This window comes from Hibiscus syriacus, unplaced genomic scaffold, assembly GCF_006381635.1.
Source record: "Hibiscus syriacus cultivar Baekdansim isolate YM2019G1 unplaced genomic scaffold, ASM638163v2 tig00110584_pilon, whole genome shotgun sequence".
Lineage (NCBI taxonomy): Eukaryota > Viridiplantae > Streptophyta > Magnoliopsida > Malvales > Malvaceae > Hibiscus > Hibiscus syriacus.
In genome coordinates, this window is record NW_024062792.1 from 122,211 (window position 1) to 141,974 (window position 19,764).

Consider the following 19,764-nt stretch of genomic DNA (forward strand, 5'->3'; position numbering starts at 1 on the left):
CCAACGGTCAATATCACGCGACCCCAAAATCAACAGAATAAAAAACCCTACAAGAAAAAGAAAAACTAAATCGAAAAAAACAAATTATAAACTAAAAAAAATTTAAAAAAATTGCAGAGATTTTCCTCTTTCTCTCTCTAAAACCTCGAAAAAAATCCAATGGAACGAAATGAAGCCCAACAACACTACTTCACCACCAACACCCCCACCACTGTCAACACCACTCCGTCAACGACTAATGGCCTCCTGCCGCCGCCCAACGAGAGTGGCGGGCCCCACCACCACATGGTGTACCCTCATTCAGTGCCCCCGGCGGTGACGTCACCTCTGGAGCCCGCCAGGCGGAAAAGAGGGCGGCCGAGGAAGTATGGTACCCCCGAACAGGCCATGGCCGCCAAGAAAATGGCGTCTTCGACCTCGAAGGAGCGGAGAGAACAGCAGCAGCTGCAGCAGTTGGCTCTTGGTGGCGCCGGTGCTACGCTTTCCGGGTCTTCCGGGAAATCTCAGTTGCTTGGCTTAGGTGGGTTTTTTTGGGTGAAAAAGTTGATTAGGGTTTGGGTGGGCGGGGTTGTTTCAAAATTATTGAAAATTGAGGGGTTTTTTTTTATGCATTGCGATGGGAAATCATTATCTATATATGAAATCTTCTTTTGGTATTTTGATGCATTACGTGAGAAGCGAATGCCTTTGTTAGCTGTGGTTGGGGTATTTTCTTTCGTAAAATATTCTCTTTTTTGTGTTGTAAATTTGTTGAAATTGTGACTGTTCTAGGTGTGTTGATTATGAATCATTGCCTTTATTTGCTCCTGGTGTGTGCCCTTTGAAAATTACTTCTCTATTTTCTTTTTCTTTTTTTTGTTGTTGAAAAAAATAGTTCTTTGATGGGAAGGTTTTTAATGTTTTTAAACTTTTGGGAAGTTTTTTTATGTTTTGAATTAGATCCTTTGCCTTGTGTTTGGTTGTTTGGGTGAACCCACTTCCCTTCTATGACTTTGTTTTGAGCTGTTTAGTTTTAATTTTAGAGAACATTTAGTTTATGGTTTACCTTTAAGTTTTCAACCAATTTACGGTTTTTATTTTGTATGTTCACTTGGCTTTTTTATTTTGTTCCTGCTTCATTATAGGTTGTAAAATTATTTCTATAGACTAAAGAGATTGGTAATAAAGAATATGTAATTATACACTCAAATTCGTTAACACTTGTACAAGAGGGAAAAAACCTTCCTTTTTTGGCAAGTTAGATTATAACCTTGTCTCTTTATTGCATATCAAAATTCATTGATACGTCAAATGAGTGTGCTGGATTAGATCTTTTCAAAGACAGTACAACGTTAAGATACTGACAGAAAGATTTTTTTTTTGAAAGGATACTGGCAGAAAGATGCATATGCTTCATTATCCTTCTTCTCGGTTGATTCAGAATATCATGTTTATTTATATTCTTCATTCATGAATCATGAATGCCATTTCCCGCATTCTGACATTGCATGCCATGGTTCTTGTGTTTGTGTGCTTTTTGGTACTTCGGTTCTCTAGTAGGTCGTGTTATCATTTACTTTTATTTGGTTCGGAGTCTCAGTTAGATTCTTAATTCTGACTTCTTCAGTCTAATTGGTGCAGGCAATGCTGGTCAAGGTTTTACTCCACATGTTATCAATGTAGTTGCAGGAGAGGTATGGTGCTTATTACTGTTAGAAAGTTTACTAATGCTTTATATATGTGTTGAAATCAGTTCTACATGATTTTGGGATTCATGTATGTCAATTGCTATGCATTTAAATTTATATAATCTGTTAGAACTCCTGCACATCTAACCATTTTTAAAAACTGCGCTCTTCTTTTTTTGTTAAAGAGATCTGGCATAGTTTTCCATCTTTTCATACCTTAAAGAAAGGTTTTGAGGCATGGTTCAGTTTAACAAAAGCCCCATTGATTTTGCCTCATATGTAGATAATAGTGTATGGTAGTTTGGAATAGCAATGCTTCAGTAGAGGACAAAATTGTTAAAGAAAAGAAAATTTGAGAAATCACCTATGACGAAAAACTATAAATGAGAAAGTTTGGTGTCTAACGCTATGTTTCTGATATAGAATCCTTAAAAGTTTCAAGGTTATGATGTTTTATTTCAAGAAAGTCGAGTCCAAGATAGCCATTGTGGAAAGTTTGATGAATCATGTTGATATTTATGATGTTTCCTGTTTTGTTTCATTTTTTATTTGGATTTTCTCGTTTATAGTTGATAGTTTTATAAAGGATGGCTGTTAAGGCATTTAGCATATGCAACAATTTGCAGCATTATAATTACTTTTTCTGTGTCCACCTTTTGCATCGATATACTTAATCCTTTTCCTTTTGAAAGGATACATGTAACATTTGAAAGAAATTTTCAATTTTTGGGGAGATACTAGTGTTTTGACTGAGTCAATGCTTATTAAACTGGAATTGATAATTGGTTATCACAAGAAGAGTGGAGATGAGGCACCTATATGTGTCTTTACTCATCCGACTGATCCAACACAAAAGGGAAATATATTGTGGTTACATTCAGTCATCTGCTTTTATTTTCTGGCAAGTTGACTAATGCCATGCTTGTTTTCTTTTCATAATCTTTTTGCCAATAATGGGAAGTTTGTGCACATTAATCACCCACCTCTTTGAAAGAAGCCCTTATCCGTTTGGGTCTTACTTGCTATTGTTGATGTTAAACATTGTGCCTTATCATGCCTGATGAACAATGTCACGAGTCGATAGTAGCTTTTTCTGGGTCTTAATAGTTATGAATTTCGTTTCAACAATCTTGGGTCTTATAGTCTTATATTAACTGTTCTAGGTCAAGATGCAGTAGCGTTTCTAGATGTAATTGAAGTTATTTTGTTGCCTCCCTGACATGATATATGGATCCAAATAGGATGTGGGCCAAAAAATAATGATGTTCATGCAACAAAGCAAGCGGGAATTGTGTATATTGTCTGCTTCTGGTACGATCTCTAATGCATCTCTCCGGCAGCCAGCGACATTGGGTGGTAACATTGCTTATGAGGTGACCACTCCTTTCTCCCCTTCTGTTATAATTACTTTACATCAATTACACAACTTTTTGTTTATATGTTCTAGGATTTTTAAATTGGAGCTTTATATCAAAAATAATAAAATGTGCTTTTAAGAACATGAATAAAGTTTTGTTAGAAAAACTTAGGTTCTATATTGTGGGAGAGGATTTGGTGTGATGATCTAAAAGTGGTTTACAAATAAATCATGGTCTAAAGAATGGTATATATAAGTTTAAGCATAACAGGAAGCTTCTACCTGTGCTTGCTTGGGACACTAGTCCTGTAATATTTGTTTTCTTATGACAATAATTTCTGTATTGGGGAAAAGGAAAATAAACCATCTGGTTAGAATCTTTGTTTGCATCAACTCATTATAAGTATGTGTACGTTTATGATTTCAAATGTATGAGATATGGAAACAATATTTTATGATGCCGCTGTGATACTGATATGCCTAAAAGGCTCATTTTTTGTCTCAATATTATTTCCCTTTTCCAATCAATGCTTTCATTCATGAGAAAACTTGTTGGAACTTTCTGACTTATTTAGTTTTTGGATAACTATAATAATTTTTAGTACTGTTAAAAATATGATCTCGTTCCTGGGTGATGATGTCAGGGCCGGTTTGAAATAATCTCACTATCTGGATCTTATGTTCGGACTGAAGTTGGTGGGAGGACTGGTGGGCTCAGTGTATGTCTATCAAGTGCAGATGGGCAAATTATTGGAGGAGGAGTTGGTGGACCTCTAAAGGCTGCTGGTCCAGTTCAGGTAATTATTCATTGTTATTGAAATTGGCAAAAGAGAGGGTAGGGGGTTAATCTAGTTCTTTGAGCAGGGGATTATTGCATCTACCATTGATTGAGTGACTTTGTCAGCTGCGTTATTTTCTAAAATGTACAATTGATATCAAGAGAACTCTGATTAACCTATCCATATGACTTAGGATTTTATGTCAAACACACAATAATTTTTTGCATCTACAGGTTATTGTTGGTACATTTATTATTGACAACAAGAAGGATGGTAGTGTTAATGCGAAAGGTGATGCCTCCAGTAGCAAGTTGCCATCTCCAGTTGCTGGAACTTCGGTATCTAATGTTGGCTTTCGCTCAGCTTTTGAAGCTCCAGGAAGAAACCCTATCGTCTCAAATGACGATCATCAGAGTTTTGGGGGAAGTCATTTCATGATGCAACCACAGGGCCTGCATTTGGCACCTCACCCCACAGATTGGAGGACCGGTCTAGATGATAGAACTGCTTTTGAGTTGACAGGTTAGAGTCTTGCACATGTGCATATGCATGGGTGCTGACACAGTAGGAAATACTGAAGCTAAATATCTATTGCAGGAAAAACAGGTCATGGAGCTCATCAATCACCAGAAGACGGGGACTATGATTAGAATGAAGATCAGAAAGTGCTATTTTGTCTTAGATGAATTTAAGTTACAGCTTTTTTGCAAGAGCGAATAGAAAACAACTCTCCTTGGCCCTTGCACCCGGAGTGTAATATGATATACATGTACAGGTTGGCCGTTTACTCTTTCGTTAGTTGATGCTGATTAGATTACGCACCATAAAGTAAGGAGATGGCCTGTGAAAATCGTAGCTACTTTGCTTAGTTGTTCAAATGGTTTCTACCTTATTTTTGCAGCTAATTTTATCACTTTCGAGTTGCATAAATCCTCTCTGGTTTAGGGAAACGTGGGGACCCCATTAGTGATAACATATAACAGTTGTGCATTTAGTCTTGAAATTATTGATTGTTGAAAGCCTTTGAATTAAGTTGTGATTCCCATAATTAAAAGAAGACATTTCATGTTTGACAATTTACTGGGAATTGTGGTTCAAATCAATTGGTATTGCAAGAACTATATTATTACAGCTTTTTTTTTTCTCTCCTTAATCATTGTGGCAGATATTGGGATCTTTTCACTTGTTAGTCTTTGATTATTATTTTTTTACCTCAAAGTGAAATCATACTGTGCATGTGAATGTAATACTTGTGGTGTGACAGTTTCTTGTAAAAGGGTATGAAAATGACAGGGAATGATTTCAAAGTAAACAAACAAATCTTAAAAAAGTTGGCTTATGCAATTTGCTGCAGATTTGGGGACCATTTCTTTTATACTTTGGTCTGAGTTCTCCATCTTTTTACCCCCTTAACTAGCTCTAAAGATTTTGATCTATTGGTGATTGTGTGTGAAGAATCAACTCTTTCCAGTTTTCTGGTTTCTTTAGCCAAATCAGGTGCAGGTTGCAGGGTCCATGTTGCCTTACAGAAGTTAAAAGTTTTAAATTTAAAAAAATGATAAAATTGTACTTTGCCCCCTCAATATACAAAAATAATAACAATAAAATACTCTGAGGTTTTTCCTTAAAACCCCTTTTTTAAATTGAATAAAAAAAAGTGTTGACAAAGAGCAATTTGTTGAATAATTAACGCATAAATGCAGGCCTCCATGTTTTTAAAATCTCAAGGGAAAGGTGTCTACGGGGTATGGTTCATCTCAAAAGAAAATATGCCATGTGGAAAGGTTGGACTTATAGGTCTAATATTTAATTATAAATACTTTTTGTCATGCCCTTGGAACCTTAAACTCGAGAACGTGCGACCTTAGATGCTTGGGGACTACTCTTGGGCGTTTTGCACGTAAGTTAGCCTGAAAAACACTAAACTAAAAGGCTTAGTACAACGTGGAAGCACAAAAGATCTTGAGAAGGAGATAGCTCACATAAACAAAAGAAAGAGTTGGGTGAATGCTCTTTGTATTCCACTAAATGAAATGAAAAGTAAAGTGAGTACAAATGAGGTGGAAAATGCCTCTATTTATAGTTGAATCTCTTTACAATGGACGACTAAGATTAATCTAGATCAATGACTAATATGAACCCTATTAATTACAAATCTTCCTATCTAAGGAAACTCAATCAAATTAGTATCCATACAAATCAATTAGTCCCATTCTTTCATTTGATAAACCCTATTAATATGAAAAGATTCCTCCATAATCCTCCTTGATATGACATTATCCCTTGTCATATTTATCAAGCACGTGTGATCTTCTTGTCACTTTTCATATTTGCAGGTTCAATGTGAATGAGATTCTTAGCTTTCTCCATGGATTGAACTAAGTCTGATGGATTAGTCACGCCCAATACCTTCTTAAGAACCTCTGTCCCGGTCTCAAATGCACATATCTCGGTCCTAATCTCTAGGGTGTGACATTTTGCTTTTTCTACTTTGGTTGGTCTGATTTCTAATACGGGCAACCTTATTTTTATTTCTAAAAAGCAAAGGAATTCGGTTTGATCATGTAAGACCATTATCTTGATTTGGTCAAATTTGTCTGAATCTTTATAAAGAGACATCTTACTTTTCTCATCCCATGTAAAAAAGAAATAAGAGTTTCGCTTGCTTAGCTTTTTAGGGCTTTTGTTAAAAAATAATCACATTTTTTTATTATATTGATTTGAAATGTTATAATTCTTAAAATTAGAAGAGTAAAATGCTACTTTACCATTACAACGATTTAATTTTATAAGACTTGAAGGATTAAAATCTAAATTTACCATTTACGGGAACATGATGGCGCCGTCTGCAAGTCAAAAATATTGTGCCAACAGTTCCGTTCATGTTGGTATGACGAGTTTTTTTAAGGTCATTGTTGTAATTTTCTTCCGTATCAAATAATTGAGAAAGTTTCATGTGTGATGTAGATACTCGATTTGTCCGGGGTTATGTCGGAGCAGACCCGAAGCAATGACATGCCTAAAGAAGAACCTAACCCGTTGAAGACCCAGTTCAAGCCCAATGACCCAGCAACATTATCATCCAAGCCAGTCCACGTGAAGTCCGGGAAAACTGAAAAAATGGTTATCGGGAGTTAACCAAAACAAAGTGGGGGTGGGGGTCAGTTTTTAATGAACAATTAACCGCCAGAAACAGGAGATGACACAGGCAGAAAAGAAAAAAAAGAAAAAAAATGATCTGGAGAAACAAAAGAGTATACTGTAAATCCACTCCCGGACATTCAAAACAAAGGGCAAATTGAAAGGGGTTCTTCCCCATTTTCTGAAAGAGAACGAAGCAAAAGAAACAAAAAAGGACCATTCGAGTGAAGGGAATAGGAGAGATACATTGTAAAAACCATGGGGTTTCCCCTTCGTTCTTGTAAGCAGAGAGTTCAAAAATAAATAGAAAAGAAGTAGTTTCTTCTTCCTGGTACATTCGTTTTTTCAGCAATACAATCAATACATAACATAGCTTTTTTAAGGTACATAATACTTCTTTGTTCCTCTTTCTTTCTTGCAATCGAAAAGCATAGATAGATAGGGAGTTGAGTTTTTACCTTAACGGTGCAAGCTCTCATGGTTGGAGCGGTAGACATGATTGTTTCTTAAATTAGTGATCAAAACAATAAGCGAGTAGTAAACATAACAACCCAAAAAGAAAAATCCATCAAAACCCAAGAGAAAATATAAAGGAAAAAAGGGGAAAAATCTAAGGGAAACCTTACCTCTTCTGCGATAACAGCCTTTGTGCCTTCATCGAAGGAAGTAAACGTCTTCAACAGTCAAAGGTAACGCTCTTATAGTATCTCGATTGTGGTTGTTTGGGTTTGTAGAATCTATGTTTATTTGTGGGTTGTAAGGCCCGAAGAGGGATGATTTAGAGACTACGTTTGAAATGGAGTTGTATAGTAGTCACTCGGCTCCTCGTCAGAGTCGGAGAGTGACGAGGAAGGGCTATGAGTGGCTTTCTCGTTTAAGAAAAAGAAAGAGAGTGAGATGAAGAACTTGAGTGACCGAAAGTTGAGGACGGAAGAAAAAAATAGGGTTGTTTAGGATTCCTGTAGAGCTTTTAGTGCTCGGAGTGGAGTGTAGTAACCACCGGGGAGGCTGTCGGTGTCATGAGTGTGAAAACCTTGAATTTTTCGGCTGTGCAAATGAAAAGGAGAGTGACGAGGAAAGCTTGAGCAGCAGTGGAGAAGGAGAGTTAACGTAATGGGATATTAGGGTTAAAATCAAGTTTAAACCATATTTGTTAAAGCCAAAACGTTTCTGATTTTAGCAAATATAGGCCAAGAGTTGTTTTCTTTTGTTATTGGGCTTATTAAGTGATGGATCAATTCAATTTTGAGGTTAATGTAAGTTGGTTCTCAGTTTGAGGTCTTTCTAATTTTTGATTTAGTTCTTTTATTTTACATGCATTTTAATCTCGTAAGTGTATTTATTTCATTTGTTTTTCATTTAGCATGGTGGTCCATTTTAAATACATATACGTACAGAAATATATGCATGGGTTTGTTTGTGCTTAAATTATTTAGATACATATTATATGTATGTATAAATGCATTTGTTTTAAAATCCTGAACTATGAATATTGGGATATATGAGCATTGGTATGTTAACACATATTTTGCACATAATTTTGGGATGTATGTTTACATGCATGTACGTACTTTGTCTTTTTATTTATTTATTTATTTAGTATTGGTAGTATTTATATAATGTATTCTTGTTGTTTTTCAAATATCTTTATTATTTTAATTGGTGTAAAACCATGTAGATTTAATTGCATGTATCTTTAATTTCCGGTGTATGAAACCTCATTTGCATAACTCGACATAATACATAATTGGACTAAGGGTAATATGCTTTTAATTTAAAATTATTTTAAGTGGGCAGTCATAACTGATTTGAGGTCCGCTTTTAATGATTTTAAAATAAAAGTGTATCCCATTAGTGACGCCTAAAAATTGATCCATCACTCTAAAATTTGGGAACAAAAGAAAAAGAAATGTTCGTTTATTTAAATTTATCGAGAAAAGGTTGTTATAACTTTTAAGATCTAATCTCGATATCTGTAAATAATCGAACATTCTTCATCTTTCTAAAACGACTCGGTAATTTCAATTTAATTTATTTGAGTGCTTTTGAATGTTTTAAATTTACATTTTTGTTTTATGAGATCAAAAATCAAATTAAATTCAAAGTTGTAAAGTTCATTGCAAAGACGTTAATTAATCGACTAGGTACCGATTTAGGGCGTTATGGGAGTGATAATCCTTCCCCACACGTAACCGACTCCCGAACTCGGATTTTGGTAACGCATACCTCAATTTGTTATTTTAATTAAAATTAATTTTTATTTAAAATGACAAAGCATTTTTGGGTGCCAAATCACACCCTAATCAAAAGATTGGTGGTGACTCTTCGAACCGTATTTTTCGATCGTAAAGAAAATCCAAAATTTTTCGAAACGAGAGGTCTTTTAAATCGCATTTGTTTTTAAATTAAAAAAGAGATAATTAAGAATTAATATGATTTTTTAAAATCTCACCTTTTTTACCCTTAAAAGAAAAAATCGTCTCGACAACATGGCGACTCTACTAGGGACTTTTTTTAGAGAGTCAGGCCGATAGTCGATTAATTAAGTGTCTTTGCAATTGAAAGTTATAAATTTGTTTTAATTTGGTTTTTTATCCATTGTTTGGTTTTTAATAAGTTTTGTTTGTATTTTGATTTAATTCAATTAACAATTAAATAGTTGTACTGATCTGTTTGCTAATGGTTTCAGATTATTTGTGAATTGACAATTGATTTTTGAGTGCTTTTATTATGTGTTTTTTTGCTTTTCCTCACACACTGCACAGTTGCATTTTCATGACATGAGCTAAAACCCCGCTCCATCCTAATTAATTAGGAGTGAGAGACTATGCCCTCGTGTGGTTTTCACCTCCGCATGGGATAGTGGATCGCTCATGGAACTCACGCCTTATGGTCATCGTGATGGTATTCACCTCCGCATAGACATAAGGGGGTGTGTTCCCTCGAAATTGAACTCGATCCCCTAAAGCCTGTGATGGGCCAGGATTGAGGGCTCGGCAGCCCAAGGGGGCACCGACAAGGACAATTCGAGAATATATTATTACTTTAGAACCGAACCAAGCATATAGTGAACATAGAGCCCAAACTTAGGTCGAGCCAAACCCGAACCTTAAGAGTCCCGTGAGGAGGGTACACAAGGAAAAGCTTTTTGAGTCATTCATTTTCGTTTTTTTGAATAAATGCATGTGAACTAGATATCATGCGGTTAGGTTTATTTGTCAAGCATGCATGCGAATTAGATATCATGCGGTTAGGGTTTTAATGTTCAAACAAAGCATGGGGGTAGATATCATGTTGAGTAGGATCTACTAAAGCATGATTGGGTAGCCAGCATGTGAGGGTAGGTTTTATTTGATGTTTATGGTACTTATTTTGTTGTTTATATTATGTACACTAACCCATTTTTGTTCTATGTCTATTTTATTTTGATTTTATTGCATTCACATCTTCATGTCATCACAAGGTGTTAATTCACAAGTGATTGACTAATAAGAAGGCTGATCATAATGAGACAAGAAATTCTTAACCATGTAATCAAAATCTGGAGATCAAGAGGCGTTCAGATGATTCATGAAGAAGAACATTCGACGAATGAAGAAATTTGAACCTGACTGAAGAACGATTCATGAAGAAGGACATCCGATGAATGAAGAAATTTGAAACTGATTGAAGACCGATCCACAAAGAAAGACATCCTGAAGATGTTCCCTCAGGAGATAGATGCAGTAATGCCAAGGACGAGAAGACCCTTCACAAAGACGTGAAGAGCACTTTCCATTGAAAGTAGAGATGGAGATCCCAAGATTCAATTCAAAGACAATCGATTTCATCAAATGTGATAAAATACGCCGACCATTTTGGAGATGCAATGCCAGACTCCATGAAGAGTATGGTTCAAGGAAATGAAGAATCACAATTGTATTTTGATTACATAGTGTAATGAAATCTTGTTGTCTAAATGAAGGTTGTTTTATAATGGTCACTTTTGGGATTAACACATTTTGCATTTGCATTTTTTTCATCCACATTTGCATTCACATCGCTTTAATTTAAGCATCTTTACATGCATAAATCATGAAAATATGAGAGTAACTCGTGAAGGATGATGTGGCAGAAGCTCTGAAATTAAATTGACGTTACCCTGAGACGTGTTTCTGGAAAGATAGACAACAATGAATGAGATCTTAGCACGAGTTAGTAAGATCGAGAGAATTCAAGAACAGCTCGTAAGGACCCAACAAGAAAAGATTGATGAAGCAAGGAAGTTCCAAGTTAAATCCAGGGGACAGATGTCCAAGTTGATGAGCATGATGATTACAGTGATATATGGGGAGAAATCATCAGATGACCCTATTACACAAGAAAATATGAATACCTCGGGTGAGAATTTGAATGTTAGTGGTGCAGCCAATGTGATGATAGCAAATGATCAAGAACAGATGAAGACTTCGAGTGAGAATCTTAATGTTAATGGTGCAGCCAATGTGATGATAGCAACTGATCAAGAACCTGTTAGGGGATGTGGTAATTCAAGTCAACTCCAAAAATTAAGTAAGATGCAGAAGTTAAGGGTGAAACTTCTAATACGAAAGTGAAACCGGACTCAAAGAAAAAAGGCATAGAGGAGGTTCAATTATCAGTAAAGAAGGCAAAAAAGAATAGAAAGAAGAAGAAGAGGACACCTATGGTTCCGATTCCGATCTCATATCCAGACTTGTTACCCTTTCTCTTTGAAAGTGGGCTTCTAAAGCCTTTTCCTCCGAGGTACAATACTTATTTGCGTCCAGACTGGAAAGGTGTCAAGAGATCATGCGGTTATCATTCTCAAGAGTTTAGCCACTCTACAAAAGATTGTTCGATCCTGAGATTTAAAGTTCAAAACTTCATAACGGAAGGGTTGTTATGCTTTGAAAATGGAAAACCTAAGCTCCCCGGAAGCTCAAAACTTGTCGATGAAGGGAGATCTGCAAATCAATGTCTCTCCCAAGATGTTAGTCAAACGTTAAACATTCAAAGTGAATGTTCCAGTGGTCAGTCACAAGGTCTTCAATATGATCATAATAACGGCAAGGAGAAAGTGGGATCAAAAGAGTTTTTACATAGCCAGATATATCCAAAGTTGCTCCAAGCCCAACTAATTGTCCCACGTTTGGCCAAGCCTTTGCTGCCCCCTTATCCGAGTTGGTATAATGAGGATGTTACTTGTGAATATCATGCTGGAGCCCGAGGACACTCTATCGAGAATTGTAGTAACTTCAAGCGACAGGTTCGAGATCTTTTGGCTCATGGAGTTATAGAGGTAGATGCTCAGCAGTTGAAAGTCAATCGCCAGAATGTAGTTGATGGGGTTGAAACAAGTGAAGTACATACCAAAGAGAGTGTTAAAAAGGAGAAAAATTAAATCAAGGAAATTGAGATATGTGAAGCAGAGATAAAGGACTCAACTCTTGAGACCACTCTGACGCTAAAAAAGAAGATAGAAGTGGGAAGTGACAAGAAGAAAGTTAAAGGAGAGGTAGTCCGGGACTGGCCGCAGAAGATGTCTTGGGAAAATACGACCCTCAAGGTTTTTCAAGTGCCCATTTCCGACTTGTTATCCCTTTTAATCAAGAATCAGTACCTCACTCCAAGGCCATTAAGAATGAAGACTAGCCCATCCGCTTATGGCTATGACCCGAATAGTGCTTGCGATTTTCATCTAGGGGTATTGGGCCATCACACTGACAAATGCATACCATTGATGGAAGAGATAGAAAGGCTCGTTGACAAGGGAGTCCTGACAAGAGAAATGATCGAGAAATGGGGAGTAAGTGAGGGTAAAAACCCTAATCCAACGGGGCACCCACCATTCTAGGGAAAGTAGGGCCTTTTGGTTGAACAAGTGAAGGTTGTGCTCCACCACAATCGCATTTTCCATTTGCAACATCATGTTTGAACTTATTTTTCATTCTTTCTCAGTTTTTTATAATGATATTTAAATAAATTCATGTTACTTTATGGATGGTGAGCATTGAATCAAATTTACGACTTGAAATTCTTTGAATATCAACTGAATTAAAAGCTCTTTAATGATTAGAGTTATAAATCTTTAACAAAATGATAAGGTTGAAACCTGATAAAACAAGGACCTTGACCTTAACCCCAAAAGATGCACTCGAACACCAAACCCTTTTCTTACAGGGACCGATGTAGCCTTCTTCTATCATAAGGGGATGAACAATAGGCTTGGTATTCAGGTATGCACAGGAGCGGACAACATGGGGCATCTCTCGTCTATGACGTTACAAAACTGACTAGATTACACTTTTGTTGATGACGTTCAATGATGATTATGATCTTTACAGATGGAATTGTTGAGTAAATGAGTCTAGTTTGGGTCAGTTGCTTGGGAAATGAACTCTAACGATGAGATTTTCTGACCTTCAACAAACACCGAGACTGTAACAGGTTCTCCTTGACAAGCTTAAGAAATGAATCCGTATACCCAAATATATATATATATATATATATATATATATATAAATATATATATATATAATATGTTTATACAATAAAGCTGAGCTATTCCACTAAGGCAATTGGTTATAGAGGAAACTCGAAAGCCCTGGCTTTATGAATAGATTATATTCAAACCATGACCTTGACCGGGTACTTGGTAATTCGATGTATGCTCCACTGTGATTGTCAAGTCAAAGACTTTGTGATGAGATGAATCTTTCAGCTAGCCCGATAAAGGCAAATTACAATAAAGCTGATTTCAGCTAGCCAGAAAATGGCAAATTAAATAAATTTTATAAATAAGAAGTTGCGGCAAAAAAGGACTAAGGGAGATAAGGAACACCTGTTATAGTCAATTTCACACGTGTACTCAGAAATTTCATTTTTAGATCAATATTTCTGCACTGCCTTGGTTAGAGAAGTCTACGAGGCTTGAACAAATGGAAGATTTCAGAGAACTAAAATGGAAGTGTTCTAGAAAGTATAGTAATGGATTATGTTAGTTGCGTCATTTTGTCCGCATCCGATTAAAATACCAAGCCAAGAAAGTAGGGAATAGTCACGATGACCGAGAAGGAAATAATATTTCGGTGGTTGAAACCTTAGAAAATAGGAAGCCAACCTGAAGCTAACCCCTTAATTTTGACACTTATCAAAGAGCTATAACCCTGAAAATAATAAAGAGCTATTGATTCTTTTGAAAATCCGTGAACTCTTGTTTATGATTTGATTCAATTGTGAGTCTGAATTAAGGGGCAGTGTTTTGCAAAATTATTTCATTCTTTGATCCCTAAAATAAGAGAAAGGGGAAAAATATTTTCAAACAGGATAGTCTCAAATGTGAAAGGTCCTTGAGGCTGACGAGGCTCTTTTTTCCTCCATTGAAGAAAGAATAAGCGATGCCAGAACATGAAGCATTCCACAGTGTTGATAGGAAATAGTCCGAGAGATTAGAATGACTGAGGAATGGAACTTGTAACACTCCTTTGTGATGTTGTCAATAACCAGTCAAGAAGATGATCACCATATGAGAAGGAGGCATATATCCTAGTGCATAGCATAGATGCAAGTGTGCGACCAATCGAGAATAAGATGATCATTTTATTTGAAGAGTAGGGCTCACATATCCCAGCTCATAACAAAATGTAAGACATTATGTTAGAACTGATCATTTCTTAAGTGTTTAAGGCAACCTGAAGAAAAGCCCTCAAGATATTCAGCTACACTGTTGTGTAGCGACATTAGAATGGGAGCATTCAAGGTTAAGAGATTTTGGTACGGAGAGAGCCATGAATACCCATATTGGGGCATTTTAAAGGTCCGTACCAGTATGAGATAATGTCGGGGCACGACTGAACCCACATCATTTTGAGATGATAAGATTCAGACCAAGAAGGCATTGAAAATGAGCCTTATGATTTGAGGTGTTGGGGTATTTTGAAGGCTCTTACCTGAATAAGATAATGTTGCGACATTAATGAAGGCTTGTTTCAGCTAGAGGTATTATTGTGGGGCATCTTTGGAAGCCAATGAAGACCTGTGGAACGATCATTGAATTGAAAAATGGTTCCAAGGAGATAAAAATGTATGAAGAATGAAAATGGTGAAACAGTGACAGTGGAGTTTACCATATATGATCATTTTGTCTATCATCAGTTGCATTATTCTGGTGATTTTACATGCATCAATGTTGGCGAGCCGAAACATCCCACTTTAATCTTCATTGAGTTTGGTATTCTTGTAATCCCATAAAAAAACTCTGGACGTTATGCAAAGAGCTTTTCTGGTTAAAAGATATGGGCAGAAGCCACAAGAAAAGATGAATGTGTTGACAAATGATTTACGAACCAGTAAATATGATGCTGAATCAATGTTGCGATCATGTGTTGTTTCCATTATCCGAGATGAAGGTTGTCATACGCAACTCCAAGGTTAAAATGAAAAATGATATGGTGACATGAAAAATTGGGATAAATCCTCCTTGTGATATGAGTTAAAGCAGAATAGATGCAACTATCCCATTGATCTTTGTGGAGTTTGGCGTAGTCATGTACATAGTCTCCAAAAATGGGGCAACACAATCATGCTTCTGACCATAGCAAGAAGTTAAGAGAGAAAACACTTTCTCCGAAATAAAGATAGATAACAAAGATGACAAGGAGATAGAAGAAGATCATAGGGCTCGTCAAAAATGCAAGTTGGAAACTATGAGTTGCTACACGGGTATATAAAGCAGACCCTAGAAAGGAATGATCAAGTATAAGAAGACTAAGTTCACCACTTTGAAGTTAAATGAAGATGGAATCGACATTTATGCATTCATGAGAACATCATTTGCATAAAAGAAAATACATTACACTAATACATTTAATTGCATTTGTGTTCGTGTTTCATGCATAAACACATAGTTTTGACAGATCTTCCAGTGAAAAGAAAAGATGCAGGATGTCAAAAGACCAACAAGTCGAAAGGAAGATTTCAAACCTCAAACGCAAGAAATCACATTTAGAGAGGCATACCCTGAAGAATTGAGAGGTCTAATCCATAGAATAAGCATTACTCTAAAGTGATAACCATCAGATATAGAAGAAAAATAGAGATGTTCACGTATGAAGAGAGGAATCACTCGATTAAAGTGAATTATACACAGAAGATTGGGGTAAAGCCAAGTCTTCACTAAAGAGTAGTGAAGCAAATCCATTTTGAGCCTTCACCAAAGAGTAGTGAAGCAAACCATCTTAAGCCTTCATCGAAGAGTAGTGAAGCATATCCTTTTTAAGCCTTCTCGAAAGAGTGTTGGAGCAAACCATCAGACTATCAGATGTAGGAGAAAAAGAAAAATTTCTCGAGTACAAAGAAAAAGAAACGCGCGCGAGGAGTTATTAACCGATTTAATGTCCCAGGAAGGGAGGGGTTCAAATGACAGTCAAGTCAAGGAAGACTCTCGCATTTAGTTGCAGCGAGACAAGCTCTCACAAGAGAAATGAATTCGAAAAGATTCTCTTAAATTCTAAATTTTTTAGTATAATGATTTTCAAATTTTCAAGCACACATTAATGATTGATAATGTTTGATTTTAAGGTTCGACCTTCGAAGCCAATCAAACTTAAGTCTTCACGAGAGAGTAGTGAAGCAAATCATCTATAAGTCTTCACAAGAAATTAGTAAAGCAGAAGAAGATGTTCGAGTTTCATACTCCCTAGAGAAAGAGGGAGCGAACCCGTAAGAAGAAGATGTTCGAGTTCCATACTCCCTAGAGAAAGAGGGAGCGAACCCGTAAGAAGAAGATGTTCGAGTTCCATACTCCCTAGAGAAGGAGGGAGCGAACCCGTAAGAAGAAGATGTTTGAGTTCCATACTCCCTAGAGAAAGAGGGAGCGAACCCTTAAGAAGAAGATATTCGAGTTCCATACTCCCTAGAGAAAGAGGGAGCAAACCTGTAAGAAGAATATGTTTGAGTTCCATACTCCATAGAGAAAGAGGGAGCGAACCCGTAAGAATAAGATGCTAGAGTTCCATACTCCCTAGAGAAAGAGGGAGCAAATCCGTAAGAAGAAGATGTTCGAGTTCCATACTCCCTAGATAAAGAGGGAGCGAACCCGTAAGAAGAAGATGTTTGAGTTCTATACTCTCTGAAGCAATAGGGAGCGGACGCGTTTATTGAAGATCGAGTCTTATACTCTCTGAAAGAATAGGGAGCAGACACATTTTATTGAAGATCGAGTCCTATACTCTCTGAAGGAATAGGGAGCCGACACGTTTGTTGAAGATCAAGTCATATACTCTCTGAAGAAATAGGGAGCAGACTTATCATTTGAAGATTTTTCAAGTTTTATTTATCCCAAAGTAATAGTGGAGTGGTTTAATCTTTTGAAGTTCTCTTGACCGGTCAAATTCGATCATCTTTTAATCTTTTCTCTATTCTCGTTATACGACAATGAGAAAAGAGGGGCAACTGAAGATACTCGTTTTGTCCGGGGTTATGTCGGAGCAGACCCAAAGCAACGACATGCCTAAAGAAGAACCTAACCCGTTGAAGACCCATTTCAAGCCCAATGACCCAGCAACATTATCATCCAAGCCAGTCCACGTGAAGTCCGGGAAAATCGAAAAAATGGTTATCGGGAGTTAACCAAAACAAAGTGGGGTGGGGGTCAATTTTTAATGAACAATTAACCACCAGAAACAGGATAGGACACAGGCAGAAAAGAAAAAAAGGAAAAAATGATCTGGAGAAACAAGAGAGTATACTGTAAATCCACTCCCGGACATTCAAAACAAATGGCAAATATAAAGGGGTTCTTCCCCATTTTCTAAAGAGAACGAGCAAAATAAACAAAAAAGGACCATTCGAGTGAAGGGAATAGGAGAGATACATTGTAAAAAATAGGGGGTTTCCCCTTCGTTCTTGTAAGCAGAGAGTTCGAAAATAAATAGAAAAGAAGTAGTTTCTTCTTCCTGGTACATTCGTTTTTTCAGCAATACAATCAATACATAACAGAGCTTTTTTAAGGTACATAATACTTCTTTGTTCCTCTTTCTTTCTTGCAATCGAAAAGCATAGATAGATAGGGAGTTGAGTTTTTACCTTAACGGTGCAAGCTCTCATGGCTGGAGCGATAGACATGGTTGTTTCTTAAATTAGTGATCAAAACAATAAGCGAGTAGTAAACATAACAACCCAAAAAGAAAAATCCATCAAAACCCAAGAGAAAATATAAAGGAAAAAAGGGGAAAATCTAAGGGAAACCTTACCTCTTCTGCGATAACAGCCTTTGTGCCTTCATCGAATGAAGTAAACGTCTTCAACAGACGAAGGTAATGCTCTTATAGTATCTCGGTTGGGGTTGTTTGGGTTTGTTGAATCTATGTTTATTTGTGGGTTGTAAGGCCCGAAGAGGGATGATTTAGAGACTACGTTTGAAATGGAGTTGTATAGTAGTCACTCGGCTCTTCGTCGGAGTCGGAGAGTGACGAGGAAGGGCTATGAGTTGCTTTCTCGATTAAGAAAAAGAAAGAGAGTGAGATGAAGAACTTGAGTGACTGAAAGTTGAGGACGGAAAAAAAATAGGGTTATTTAGGATTCCTGTAGAGCTTTTAATGGTCGGAGTGGAGTGTAGTAACCATCGGGGAGGCTGTCGGTGTCATGAGTGTGAAAACCTTGAGCTTTTCGGCTGTGCAAATGAAAAGGAGAGTGACGAGGAAAGCCTGAGCAACAGTGGAGAAGGAGAGTTAACGTAATGGGATATTATGGTTAAAATCAAGTTTAAACCATGTTTGTTAAAGCCAAAACGTTTCTGATTTTAGCAAATATAGGCCAAGAGTTGTTTTCTTTTGTTATTGGGCTTATTAAGTGAGGGATCAATTCAATTTTGAGGTTAATGCAAGTTGGTTCTTAGTTTGAGGTCTTTCTAATTTTTGATTTAGTTTCTTTATTTTACATGCATTTTAATCTCGTAATTGTATTTATTTCATTTGTTTGTCATTTAGCATGGTTGTCCATTTTAAATACGTATACGTACAAAAATATATGCATGTGTTTGTTTGTGCTTAAATTATTTAGATACGTATTATATGTATGTATAAATGCATTTGTTTTTAAAATCCTGTGAACTATGAATAGTGGGATGTATGAGCATTGGTATGTTAACACATATTTGCACATAATTTGGGATGTATGTTACATGCATGTACGTACTTGTCTTTTTATTTATTTAGTATAGTAGTATTTATAAATGTATTATTGTTGTTTTTCAAATATCTTTATTATTTTTAATTTGTGTAAAACCATGTAGATTTAATTGCATGTATCTTTAATTTCCGGTGTATGAAACCTCATTTGCATAACTCGACATAATACATAATTGGACTAAGGGTAAGCTTTTAATTTTAAAATTGTTTTAAGTGAGCAGTCATAACTGATTTGAGGTCCGCTTTTAATGATTTTAAAATAAAAGTGTATCCCATTATTGACGCCTAAAAATTGATCCATCACTCTAAAATTTGGGAACAAAAGAAAAGGAAATGTTCGTTTATTTAAATTTATCGAGAAAGGTTGTTATAACTTTTAAGATATGATCTCGATATTGTAAATAATCTAACATTCTTTATCTTTCTAAAACGACTCGGTAATTTCAATTTAATTTATTTGAGTGCTTTTGAATGTTTTAAATTTACATTTTTGTTTTATGAGATAAAAAATCAAATTAAATTCGAAGTTGTAAAGTTCATTGCAAATACGTTAATTAATCGACTAGGTATCGATTTAGGGCGTTGTGGGGGTGTTAATCCTTCCCCACACATAACCGACTCCCGAACTCGGA

General features: G+C 36.3%; 1 protein-coding gene across 1 annotated transcript; it reads left to right on the forward strand.

The window, feature by feature from the left end:
- Window positions 1-71: 71 nt before the first annotated feature.
- Window positions 72-10,165, forward strand: LOC120133525 (AT-hook motif nuclear-localized protein 14-like). The gene is made up of 7 exons (XM_039150094.1): window positions 72-520; window positions 1,621-1,673; window positions 2,909-3,040; window positions 3,669-3,821; window positions 4,037-4,325; window positions 4,401-4,895; window positions 10,154-10,165. The coding sequence occupies exons 1-6, from the start codon at window positions 160-162 to the stop codon at window positions 4,451-4,453; spliced, it is 1,041 nt and encodes a 346-aa protein (XP_039006025.1). The 5' UTR covers window positions 72-159; the 3' UTR covers window positions 4,454-4,895; window positions 10,154-10,165.
- The last annotated feature ends 9,599 nt before the right edge of the window (window positions 10,166-19,764 follow it).